This window comes from Oncorhynchus mykiss, chromosome 22, assembly GCF_057628025.1.
Source record: "Oncorhynchus mykiss isolate SJ-2025 chromosome 22, ASM5762802v1, whole genome shotgun sequence".
Taxonomy (NCBI): domain Eukaryota; kingdom Metazoa; phylum Chordata; class Actinopteri; order Salmoniformes; family Salmonidae; genus Oncorhynchus; species Oncorhynchus mykiss.
Genome location: NC_143043.1, coordinates 51,333,076 through 51,345,379, shown reverse-complemented (window position 1 = coordinate 51,345,379; position 12,304 = coordinate 51,333,076). Strand labels below are relative to the sequence as shown.

Here is a 12,304-nt window from a genome sequence, read left to right as displayed (position 1 = left end):
AGCACACAACACAGAGGATGTTATCTCATTAAACATCTTATGAATGATCTTATGTATCATTATTACAGACTATAAAAGGTGTGAATAACCAGCTAACTAAAACAATTGTGGGAGTAATGATACATGAATGATGAATAAACTATTTACTAATCCATTATACATTCTTTATTACAAAGTGTTATTATAAAGTGTTACTAATCTATATATTCATTCTGACTCCACAGCATCTGAGAGAGCTGCTAATGTGTGATCATACGTGATGGAGTGATGATGGGGGTCTCCTCTCCATGCCTCTCCTCTGCGTCATAGACGCGAGGCAGGGCGTCCGCCTTCATGTTCTTCGAGCCTGGCCTATATTTAAGCGTGAATTGGAACCTGGCGAAGAATAGAGCCCATCTGGCCTGTCTCGGGTTTAGCCTCTTCGCTGCCCTGATGTACTCCAGGTGGCGGTGGTCCGTCCACACCAGGAAAGGGTGTTTGGTCCCCTCCAACCAGTGCCTCCATGCTTTCAGAGCCAACTCATCACGTGGCTTACTGTACTACAGAAGCAATGCTAACCAAACAACAGTGCAGAGTATGCACACTGAATTAAAGGTTAACTACACTAAAAAACAAACATTTCTCAGATTTATACCAGAACTGAAAAGTAATCCCCTGATGTGGTTTAAGCATTGTTGTGAACACAGATAATCCAATGTAGTTGTTTTTCTATAAATAAATAAACATGTTTTTAAAAACAGGGGAAATCAGAAAAAAGTGAAATATCTGAAATCTGAAAAAAATAAACCAAGAAAACAGAATTAGGTGAAAAAAACTGAATGTGGTGTGTCTTCCTGCTGCACAGCATATTGGAGAAAGTTGAGGTCAGGTCCCAATATTGTCTATGCACCCAAGAGGGAAAGAGGTTGGGTCATCCTAGAAATGTTTTAGAGTAATATAATACATACAATTAACAGATGCTTTTATCCAACGCGACTTACTTACTCGTGCATACAATTTTACCTATGGGTGGTCCCGGCAATCAAACCATCTATCCTGGCATTGCAATGCTCTGATGAAATGCATGACAAGGTTTTAAATGCTTTGTGATGCCTCAATGTAATATGATTCATAGATCCTTTATTAAGCATTGGTTATGACACCCTTTATAAAGCACAGGTTTATGTCATATTTGACATAGTCGGTCATGTCACATTTTACATTAATTCTCATTAATACACAGTTAAGCCACATGTACGTGAAAACATGTTTTTATACATTTTTGCAAATGTATTGCAAATGAAATACAGAAATATGTAATTTACATAAAGGTCCCATTTTCACTTTTTTTCATTTGAGGTGATGTTATAGAATGTCAGCTTTTATTTTAATGTATTTTCATACATACAGTGAACCCTTAATAGAGGATGACATGTGGTTATAGATGATTTATAATGTAGTGTATATAAACGCTTTATGAAGTCTTTATGAAGCCTTTATAAGCTGCTTGTGATATAAAATAGGACCCTTATGTCAATGAGATATTTCTGTATTTAATGTGCTTTCACATTGTTTTCACTTTGTCATTATGAGGTGTTGCATGTAGATGATGAGAAAAAAAGTATTTTCATACATTTTGAATTCAGGCTGTAACACGATAACATGAGGAATAAGTGAAGTGGTATGAATATTTTCTGAATACTCTGTATTCAGGGAGTTTCCTGTAATGAAAGGCTTCGGTATTATTCAGACAGATGGTCTCTTCTCAGTTTGGTAGATACACACTTTTCACCTAACACATAAAGTTCAGAAATGTGTTGTCTTAATAGAACATAAATAATTATCTTTCATATAGAATGAGTCAAGTCATCCTTCTCAGGCACAGATTGTATACTACAGTACCATCCTATGGCCAAGGCACATACTGAAAGCAGTCCCTACCAACTGGGCACAGATGTCAATTCAATGTCTACACCATGTTGGTTGAAAAATAAACAACATTTCGTTACAACCGCAATAACATCGAATAAACAAATGTTTTATTTATTTTTAAACATTTTATTTGATGTTATTTATTATTTTTCTACTGAGTGACTGAAACAAGGATGCTGTCATTTTCAGACAAACACGTTACTTCCTTCATCACACTACTACAACAGTGTGACTGTTTTGGAATAAAATGTTCAATATATATACTTTATCATCCTCTGTGTTGTGTGCTTATTGTTTAACCATTGATATGTTCCAGGTCAATTTGAGATCTTAAGGAGCATCAGGTACTGCTGGAATGTCTACCAATAGCATGTCCGTCTTTTTGTGATAAATTACACTGGTCACTGTTCAAAACATTCATAAAGAATGGCCTTTACTTTAGATTAGGGGAAAAACAACTTTACTAATGAGTATTAAATGGTAAAAATAAATTTATTAAACATCTTTGGAATGATCTTATGAATCATATACTATAAAAGTTGTTTATAATTACGTGAATTGCCAGTTTACTAAAATAAATATTGGATTAATGACAAATGAATAAACAATTTACTAATCAAATATAAATTATTTAGTGTGATACCCACTCTCTATATTCCTTCAGAGTAAACAGCATCTGAGAGAGCTGCTCTGGTGTGACCCCTGACCTGACAGTCGTGATGTAGTGAGAGTAGTGGTACTGTTCATACACCAGTATGTTGACATTGAAGTGTCTGCTGTGGTCTCCTGCACTATTGTGTTGAATAATTCATGTATATACTGTAGTAGTTATTTATAAATGTGAGAATACCTAGCTGAATAACATTACACAAAAGGGGGCTTAATATTAAAAGGTGAGCAAAATGTAAATTAAATGAAATAAAATGTGTGAATATCTAGCTGTCTAAAACAAATGTGGGAGTAATGATACATGGATGATCAAAATACTATTTACTTATCCATTATAAATCCTTTGTTACAAAGTGTTATTATAAAGTGTTATCAATCTCTATATTCATTCAGACTACACAACCTCTGAGAGAGCTGCTATTGTGTGACCCCTGACCTGGCAGCAGTGATGTAGTGAGAGTGGTGGTAGTGAGAGTAGTGGTAGTGAGAGTTGTGGTAGTGTCTGCTGTGGTCTCCTGCGCTGTTGTGCTTAATCATTAACACATATTGTAGTTATTTATACATTTATTTATACATCACTGCCAAGAAACAAGACTGTTATGGTTTTCAGACAAAACATATTACTTCCTTCAGCACACCACTGGTCACTGTTCAAAATGGTCACTGTTCAACACATTTATAAAGAATAGTCTTCACTTTAGATTAGGGGAAAACTACTTTACTAATGAGTATTAAATGGTAAAAATACATTTATTTCACATCTTTGGAATGATCTTATGAATCATTATGTGCTATAAAAGTTTTTTATAATTACGTGAATTACCAGTTTACTGAAATAAATATTGGATAAATGACAATAATTGAATAAACAATTTACTTATACATTATTTAGTGTGATACCCACTCTTTATATTCATTCAGAGTAAACAGCATCTGAGAGAGCTGCTCTGGTGTAACCCCTGACCTGGCAGCAGTGATGTAGTGAGAGTAGTGGTACTGTTCAAACCCAGTATGTTGAGGTTGACGTGTCTGCTGTGGTCTCCTGCTGGTAGTAGTAGTTATTTATAAATGTCAGAATACCTAGCTGAATAACATTTAGCAAATGTGGGCTTAATATTAAAAGGTGAGCAGACTACCCATAATTGCATATTCTTACATTTGACCATCAACTACTTACACAATACAGCATTTATTTAGACTTGGATGTTTTCTGATATCATGCAGTATTGTACATTTCAACTTTACTACACTTGATGAAGACGTTGTGTCACAATTGAGCCACTAGAGGGAGATGCTAAACAACATATAGAATGACTCATGACGTCCTCAGAATGTACTATTAGAATACTTACATACTATTTATCATTAACATGGAACAAACACAGCCTTAGGTATTTGGAGTACACAATCCACAATGACTACAATGTATTTTATAAAAACAATCTTATGCATTCTAATGCCTTCTCCAAGTCATTCCATTCCAATCCAGGCAAATCATTCTTTATCAACACCACATGTACCTATGATGACAACAGTGAGATGAGTCATGTCAGTGTATTGTTACGTGAAATAATTACAACACCTGTAGAACAAAACTATATCAAACCTATGTTTGCAGAACTAGGGAATCATATTATTGGAAAAATGAACGTCTTAATATAAGTTTAGCTGTCACTTTCAACCATGGATAAAGGAAAGCATAAATGATTGGATTAATTAAGGAATTAACAAATGACAGAAAACGGATTAAATATGATAATAAATTATCAATTAAAACAGAAAAGAAAAAGAAAACAAATAGAGATGGAATCCAAGAAATTAGATAGTTGAAAACAACAATAGATAGAGTTTTTGTTGCTTTTCTCTCAGACTTATTTGCCTGTACAGTTTTAACACCAGACACACTGGCAGCCTCTTTTGAAAATACCTTTCTGGCCTGTGATCTGGCCACCACAAAGATTTTCAAATAAAGTGTTATAATAACAGAGCACGGGACAACCATTGTAATTACAAGGTCAGTGATATTAACCCAGATTGACCCTTCAACAGTAGTACATTCTTTCAAACACCTACTTGGTACCTGTACATTTACAAAATATTGTATATTAGCAGCACGGTATATGATACAACAACCCCAGGTAATGGATATACAACACGTGATTCTTGTTGTTGTTATTTTAGAGTGGTACAATAAGGGATCACACACAGCAACATAGCGGTCAATAGATATAATTACCAAATTGCCCAGAGACAAAGAAGTACATAAAGAAACAAAGTAGGCATGAAACACACAGAAATATTCCCCAAAACCCCAGCATGGTTCCATTGTTGCTACAGTCATTACTGGTATCACAATCAGTCCCACCAGGAGATCTGACACAGCCAGAGAGAGGATGAGCAGGTTGGTTGTAGTGTGGAGCTGCTTGAAATGAGAGATGGAGATGATCACCAGTAGATTCAAAAATACTGTAACTGCCGAAATCAATGAGAAGAAGATGTACAGTGTTATGTAGATAGATGTCGATAGCAAAGCCTTTCTGCAAGAAGAGTTTCTGTCTCGAAAACAGTATTGAACATCTTCATGTGTCTCCATTTGTATTGAAAAGTAAATATGCTGAGGTCCTGCTCCTGCTTGGTCCTGTGTGTGACCCTGTCAGGTCCACCTTCTGAGAAACTCTGAGCTCTGCCTCTATATTTATACCTGAGTTACTGACAGAAACTCCCCTCCCTGGAGTCTCTCTGCACACACACACACACACACACACACACACACACACACACACACACACACACACACACACACACACACACACACACACACACACACACACACACACACACACACACACACACACACACACACACATCACCACAACCACCAACAAAACATACACAAGTGAACAAATGGTTGGATTAACAAATCATTTGTGAAACATGATGTAATGTATGACAGGATTGGATGTTTCTGTGCCCACCTAGCCTGTCCTTCAGCCTGACTGATCGTTAGAGATGAGAAAAAAGGTGCATTTACTTAACTGAGCATTTTAATGGGGAAAATATATCATTTGTGATGTTTTGGTCACTCAAAGGGTATTTTACTTTGGAAACTGTGTAAAACTAAATGTTTGGGTCGATGTCAGAGCTCAGTTTGGACCATAATCCACAAACTCAGGAAACATGATGGCACGCCACAAGTCAATTGGTCAGTGTGTAGAAAAGTTGACAGTAGGGAAGTTGATGAGATAGCATACATTTATGGTGTACATGCTAATAGCAAATGCAATCAAAATAGTGGCATTCCATAGGAACATTCCATAGACTATAAAAATGTCAATCTGAACTGAATTATTAATAAATCCTGTGTCTGAGCCGCTGAATTGAGATTCCACTTTGTCTCTATACTGACATGTTTCCTGTTTGTGTCACACCCTGATCTGTTTCACCTGTCTTTGTGATTGTGTCCACCCCCCTCCAGGTGTCACCCTTCTTCCTCATTATCCCCTGTGTATTTGTACCTGTCTTTCCTCTCTCTGTGCCATTTTGTCTTGTTTGTTTCCGCACTTTGGCAACGGAGAGTGCGTGGAGCCCAGAAGCATTATTCGACATGTTCTTGCACGGCGTCTCGGAGGAGGTTGAGGACGAGCTTGCGGCTCAGGAGATATCCACAGATCTTGGCTCCCTCATCGCTTTGACCATCTACATCAATGGGCGATTGCTGGAATGACAAATGAGCAGGGAATTCGATGTCACTCACTCGTCCAGAAATTCCACCTCGCCTTCGAGCCATCCTGGAAGTCCCCGACAGTCCCGTGGCCGAGAGCACCCAACGATTCCGGACCTTCCTCAAGAGTCACCGAAAAGGGCAGAGGCACTGTTTCCCGACACCATGCAACTAGGCAGAGCTGGGCTGTCACCAGCAGAACGGCAACACAGGATCAGGACAAGGAGCTGTCTGTATTGCGGGACTTTTGGTCATTTTATATAATAGTGCCCGGTACAGGACCAGGCTCTCCAGGGAGTGAGTACTCTGGTGGGCCATATGGAGAACTTTTCTGCTTGTCATTCTGCTGTGGGGGTACCAGTCCAAATCTCTCTGGGTTCTCATTGACTCAGGGGCCGATGAGAGCTTTCTGGACGCCACACTGGCTTCCGAGCTGAACATCCCCACTCAGCCCCTCTCCATTCCCATGGATGTTAGAGTGCTGGACGTGCGCTCTATGGGTCGGGTCACCAATAACACCACTCCCATCAACCTACGTGTGTCAGGGAAACACAGCGAGACCATTCAGTTCCCGCTCATCACGTCCCTCCAGATTCCCATGGTGTTGGGATTCTCCTGACTCCAGCGACACATTGCACTCATCAACTGTTCTACGGGTGCTATCATGGGCTGGAATTTGTTCTGCCATGCCCCGGGGGACGTCTGTACTCATTGTCGGGACCAGAGACCAAGGCTATTGAGGACTAGACAGTGTCTCCTGACCCCTCCTGTCTCAGCCTCCAGTATTTATGCTGCAGTAGTTTATGTGTCCGGGGGCTAGGGTCAGTTTGTTATATCTGAAGTACTTCTCCTATCCTATTCAGTGTCCTGTGTGACTTTAAGTGTGCTCTCTCTAATTCTCTCTTTCTCTCTTTCTTTCTCTCTCTCGGAGGACCTGAGCAATAGGACCATGCCTCAGGACTACCTGACATGATGACTCCTTGCTGTCCCCAGTCCACCTGGCCGTGCTGCTGCTCCAGTTTCAACTGTTCTGCCTGCGGCTATGGAACCCTGACCTGTTGACCGGACATGTTACCTGTCCCAGATCTGCTGTTTTCAACTCTCTAGAGACAGCAGGAGTGGTGGAGACTGTTATAATCTCCACCCGGCACAGCCAGAAGAGGACTTGCCACCCCACATAGCCTGGTTCCTCTCTAGGTTTCTTCCTAGGTTTTGGCCTTTCTAGGGAGATTTTCCTAGCCACCGTGGTTCTACACCTGCATTGCTTGCTGTTTGGGGTTTTAGGCTGGGTTTCTGTACAGCACTTTGAGATAATAGCTGATGTACGAAGGGCTATATAAATACATTTGATTTGATTTAGATTGGGGACACCCTAGCTACAGGATTTAAACGTCCCTCCTCCTCTCCCGCTGGCGCAGGGTTCTTCTTCGTGTAGAAGAAGGACAAGACCCTGCAGAAGTGCATTGACTACTGGGGACTACTGGGGACAACTGAAGAACCGTTATCCGCTAACACTAATTTCCTCAGCCTTCAAGCTGCTCCAGGGGGCCACTGTCTTCTCAAAGCTGGGTCTACGAAATGCCTACCAAATCAGGCGTTTCGTAGTGTGCTGAAGGAAGTAATGTGTTTGTCTGAAAATGCTAACATTCGTGTTTGTTGGCAGTGACTACCAAAACCAAAGTGTGGATTGCAGTCAGTCATTATAAATCAGATCAGATTCAATTTTATTGGTCACATACATACGTTAGCAGATGTTATTGCATGTGTAGGGAAATGCTTGTGTTTCTAGTTCTGACTATGCAGTAATATATAACAAGTAATCTAACAAATTAACAACTACCTGATACACACAAATGTAAAGGGATTAATAAGAGTATGTACATATAAATATATGGATGAGCGATGGCCGTGCGGCATAGGCAAGATGCAGTAGATGGTATAGAATACTGTATATCCTACACAACTCATCTCATATGTATATGTTAACACTTTTGAAGTAGCGTTATTTAAAGTGACTAGTGATACCTTTGTTAGTTATGGCTGTTTAACAGACTGATGGCCTTGAGATAGAAGCTGTTTTTCAGTCTCTCGGTCCCACCTTTGATGCACCTGTACTGACCTCGCCTTCTGGATGATAGTGGGGTGAACAGGCAGTGGCTCAGGTGGTTGTTTTCCTTGATGATATTTCTGGCCTTCCTGTGACATCAGGTGCTGTAGATTTCCTGGAGGGCAGGTTGTTTGCCCCAGGTAATGCGTTGTTCAGACCACACTACCCTCTGGAGAGCCTTACGGTTGAGGGCAGGGCAGTTGCCGTTGCAGGCGGTGATGCAGCCCAACAGGATGCTCATGATTGTGCATCTATAAAGTTTGAGTGTTTTAGATGACTAGCCAAATTTGCAGCGACCACGTTGTTTTGCGTCGGCCTCTGGGATAAGATTGCATGTCCAGGGGGGAGGTCCGAACAAAGTATCTGTTTCAGGAAAGACGTATTCCTTGTCATAATGATGGTAAGTTAACATCGCTTTTATATCCAATCGTTCTTCCCGGCTGTATGTAATAACACTTGAGATTTTCTGGGCTAACAATGTAAGAAACAAGACATTAAAAAACAAATAACTGCATAGTTTTCTCAGGACCAGAAGCGAGGCAACTTTCTGTCGGCGCCATCGTTTTAACATCAATGACCAGACCCTGTGGCCTGCTGCGGATATGAGGGGGATGAATGGAAGACCGACTTCAACACAGCCAGCGGCCACTACGAATATCTGGTCATGCCATTTGGCCTCGCCAACTCCCCTGCTGTGTTCCAGGCTCTGGTGAACGATGTTCTTTGTCTACATTGATGATATTCTCGTCTTCTCCCGCTCCCCCGAGGAACACGTGCTCCGTGTCCGATTCTCCAGCGCCTTCTGGAGAACTAGTTGTTTGTCAAGCAGGAAAAGTGAGTTCCATTGCTCCACTATTCCTTTACTGGGCTACATCATCTCTGTTGGGAGTGTCCAGATGGACCCCGAGAAGGTGAAAGCGGTGGTGGAATGGACTCAGCCTACGTCCAGGGTGCAGCTGCAACACATCCTGAAGTCGCCAACATTTATCGCCGCTTTATCCGAGGTAACAGCACCCTGGCCTCCCTCTCTCTGCCCTCACCTCTGCCAATGTTCCGTTCACATGATCCATGGCCACTGACCGGGTGTTCTGGGACCTTAAAAACTTCTTCACGACGGCTCCGATCCTGGTTCATCCGGACACTTCCCGTCAGTTCGTGGTGGAGGCCAATGCTTCGGATGTAGGAGTGGGGGTTCTGTCCCAAAGTTCTGCCCGGGACCTTAAGCTGCATCCCTGTTCCTTCTTCTCCCACCGCCTCAACGCCACGGAGAGGAAAAATTGCCGGAGTTGTTCAAATTCTTATGAATTCTTCAAATTGGGGGATTAGATACATAAGGTGTCTTCATTTCTAAACAGTAAAACAGAAAGTGCATTCGGAAATTATTCAGACCTCTTGACTTTTTCAACATTTTCTTACGTTACAGCCCTATTCTTAAATGTGTTGCATTGTTTTTTTCCCCCCTAATCAATCTATGCACAATACCACATAATGACTGTTGTAACGTCTGCTTCCAGCTCACACTCTCAAACATGTAGATCCCCTGAACGCAGCTCACTCTCCAGATCCCAATCACCTGAACTCTGATCGCCTGTTCACACAGCTGTATGTCATTATCACACATACAGTGCCTTGCAAAAGTATTCGGCCCCCTTGAACTTTGCGACCTTTTGCCACATTTCAGGCTTCAAACATAAAGATATACAACTGTATTTTTTTGTGAAGAATCAACAACAAGTGGGACACAATCCTGAAGTGGAACGACATTTATTGGATATTTCAAACTTTTTTAACAAATCAAAAACTGAAAAACTGGGCGTGCAAAATTATTCAGCCCCTTTACTTTCAGTGAAGCAAACTCTCTCCAGAAGTTCAGTGAGGATCTCTCAATGATCCAATGTTGACCTAAATTACTAATGATGATAAATACAATCCACCTGTGTGTAATCAAGTCTCCGTATAAATGCACCTGCATTGTGATAGTCTCAGAGGTCCGTTAAAAGCGCAGAGAGCATCATGAAGAACAAGGAACACACCAGGCAGGTCCGAGATACTGTTGTGAAGAAGTTTAAAGCCGGATTTGGATACAAAAATATTCCTCAAGCTTTAAACATCCCAAGGAGCACTGTGCAAGCGATAATATTGAAATTGAAGGAGTATCAGACCACTGCAAATCTACCAAGACCTGGCCATCCCTCTAAACTTTCAGCTCATACAAGGAGAAGACTGATCAGAGATGCAGCCAAGAGGCCCATGATCACTCTGGATGAACTGCAGAGATCTACAGCTGAGGTGGGAGACTCTGTCCATAGGACAACAATTAGTCGCATATTGCACAAATCTGGCCTTTATGGAAGAGTGGCAAGAAGAAAGCCATTTCTTAAAGATATCCATAAAAAGTGTTTAAAGTTTGCCACAAGCCACCTGGGAGACACACCAAACATGTGGAAGAAGGTGCTCTGGTCAGATGAAACCAAAATGGAACTTTTTGGCAACAATGCAAAACGTTATGTTTGGCGTAAAAGCAACACAGCTCATCACCCTGAACACACCATCCCCACTGTCAAACATGGTGGTGGCAGCATCATGGTTTGGGCCTGCTTTTCTTCGGCAGGGAATTTTTTCAGTTTTTGATTTGTTAAAAAAGTTTGAAATATCCAATAAATGTCGTTCCACTTCATGATTGTGTCCCACTTGTTGTTGATTCCTCACAAAAAAATACAGTTTTATATCTTTATGTTTGAAGCCTGAAATGTGGCAAAAGGTCGCAAAGTTCAAGGGGGCCGAATACTTTCGCAAGGCACTGTATTTAGTTGCCTTGCAATGCCTTTTGCCTATTCCCTGCCTGTACTTTAGCCTATCGGGTTTCCTGTTATCGAACTATTGCCTAATCTCCAGGACGACGTTACTAGCCTTTTCCGTGCCTGTACTGATGCCTTTTTGGACCCCCTGTGTTTGACCTTCTGCCTGACCCTGGACCCAGCTAGATGCCCCCTCCTGTGGTTGTCACATCTGCTCCTGCCACCTGCTCTTGTGTTCATCCAGTGTCTCCTTGACCTGCATGCACTTCCCCAGTTCTCTCTCTCTCTCTCTCTCTCTCTCTCTCTCTCTCTCTCTCTCTCGCTATATATATATATATGTATATATATGAATTTCACATGATTGTTAGTCAAAGATACACTAAATACACAAAGTATCAAAACACCCCTTCAAAAAGTGGATTTGACTAGTTCAGCCAAACCCTTTGCTGACAGTTGTATAAACTCCAGCACACAGCCATGCAATTTCCATAGACAAACATTGGCAGTAGAATTGGCTTACTGAAGAGCTTTGTGACTTTCAAAGTCATAGGATGCCACCTTTCCAATCAGTCAGTTTGTAAAAATTCTGCCCTGCTAGAGCTTTCCCGTTCAACTGTAAGTGCTGTTATTTTTTAATGGAAGCATCTAGGAGCAACAATGTCTCAGTCGCGAAGTGGTAGGCCACACAAGCTCACAGAACGGGAAGGCCGAGTGCTGCAGAACGAAGCGATTAAAATTCCTCTGTCCTCAGTTGCAACACTCACTACCGAGTTCCAAACTGACTCTGGAAGCAACGGCAGCACAATAACTCTTCATCAGGAGCTTCATGAAATGGGTTTCGATGGCCGTGCAATGCCAAGTGCCGAATTGAGTGGTGTAAAGCACTCCGCTATTGGGCTCTGGAGCAGTGAAAAAAGCGTCTCTGGAGTGATGAATCACACTTCACGAATCTGGATTTGGCGGATTACATGAAAACGCTACCTGCCCCAATGCATAGTGCCAACTGTAAAGTTTGGTGTGGGTGGAATAATGGTCTGGGGCAGTTTTTAATGGTTTGAGCTAGAACCCTTATTTTCAGTGAAGGGAAATCTTAACACT

The 12,304-nt window shown here is 41.4% G+C and overlaps 1 protein-coding gene across 1 annotated transcript; it reads right to left on the bottom strand.

Moving 5' to 3' along the window:
• Positions 1 to 239: 239 nt before the first annotated feature.
• Positions 240 to 5,173, bottom strand: LOC149972908 (trace amine-associated receptor 3-like). Its single transcript, XM_090215089.1, has 3 exons — positions 4,732 to 5,173; positions 4,376 to 4,620; positions 240 to 539 (listed from the first exon to the last, which is right to left on the bottom strand). The coding sequence occupies exons 1-3, from the start codon at positions 5,171 to 5,173 to the stop codon at positions 240 to 242; spliced, it is 987 nt and encodes a 328-aa protein (XP_090071215.1).
• Positions 5,174 to 12,304: the final 7,131 nt, after the last annotated feature.

Excerpts from the sequence above, each read along its gene's own strand:
- LOC149972908 (XM_090215089.1), bottom strand. The coding sequence starts at position 5,173 with ATGGAGACACATGAAGATGTTCAATACTGTTTTCGAGACAGAAACTCT. Across the intron at positions 4,621-4,731 it reads AACAACAAGAATCACGTGTT|GGTCAATCTGGGTTAATATC; the intron begins GTATATCCATTA and ends CTACTGTTGAAG. Across the intron at positions 540-4,375 it reads CTTGGATTCCATCTCTATTT|TACAGTAAGCCACGTGATGA; the intron begins GTTTTCTTTTTC and ends TTGCTTCTGTAG.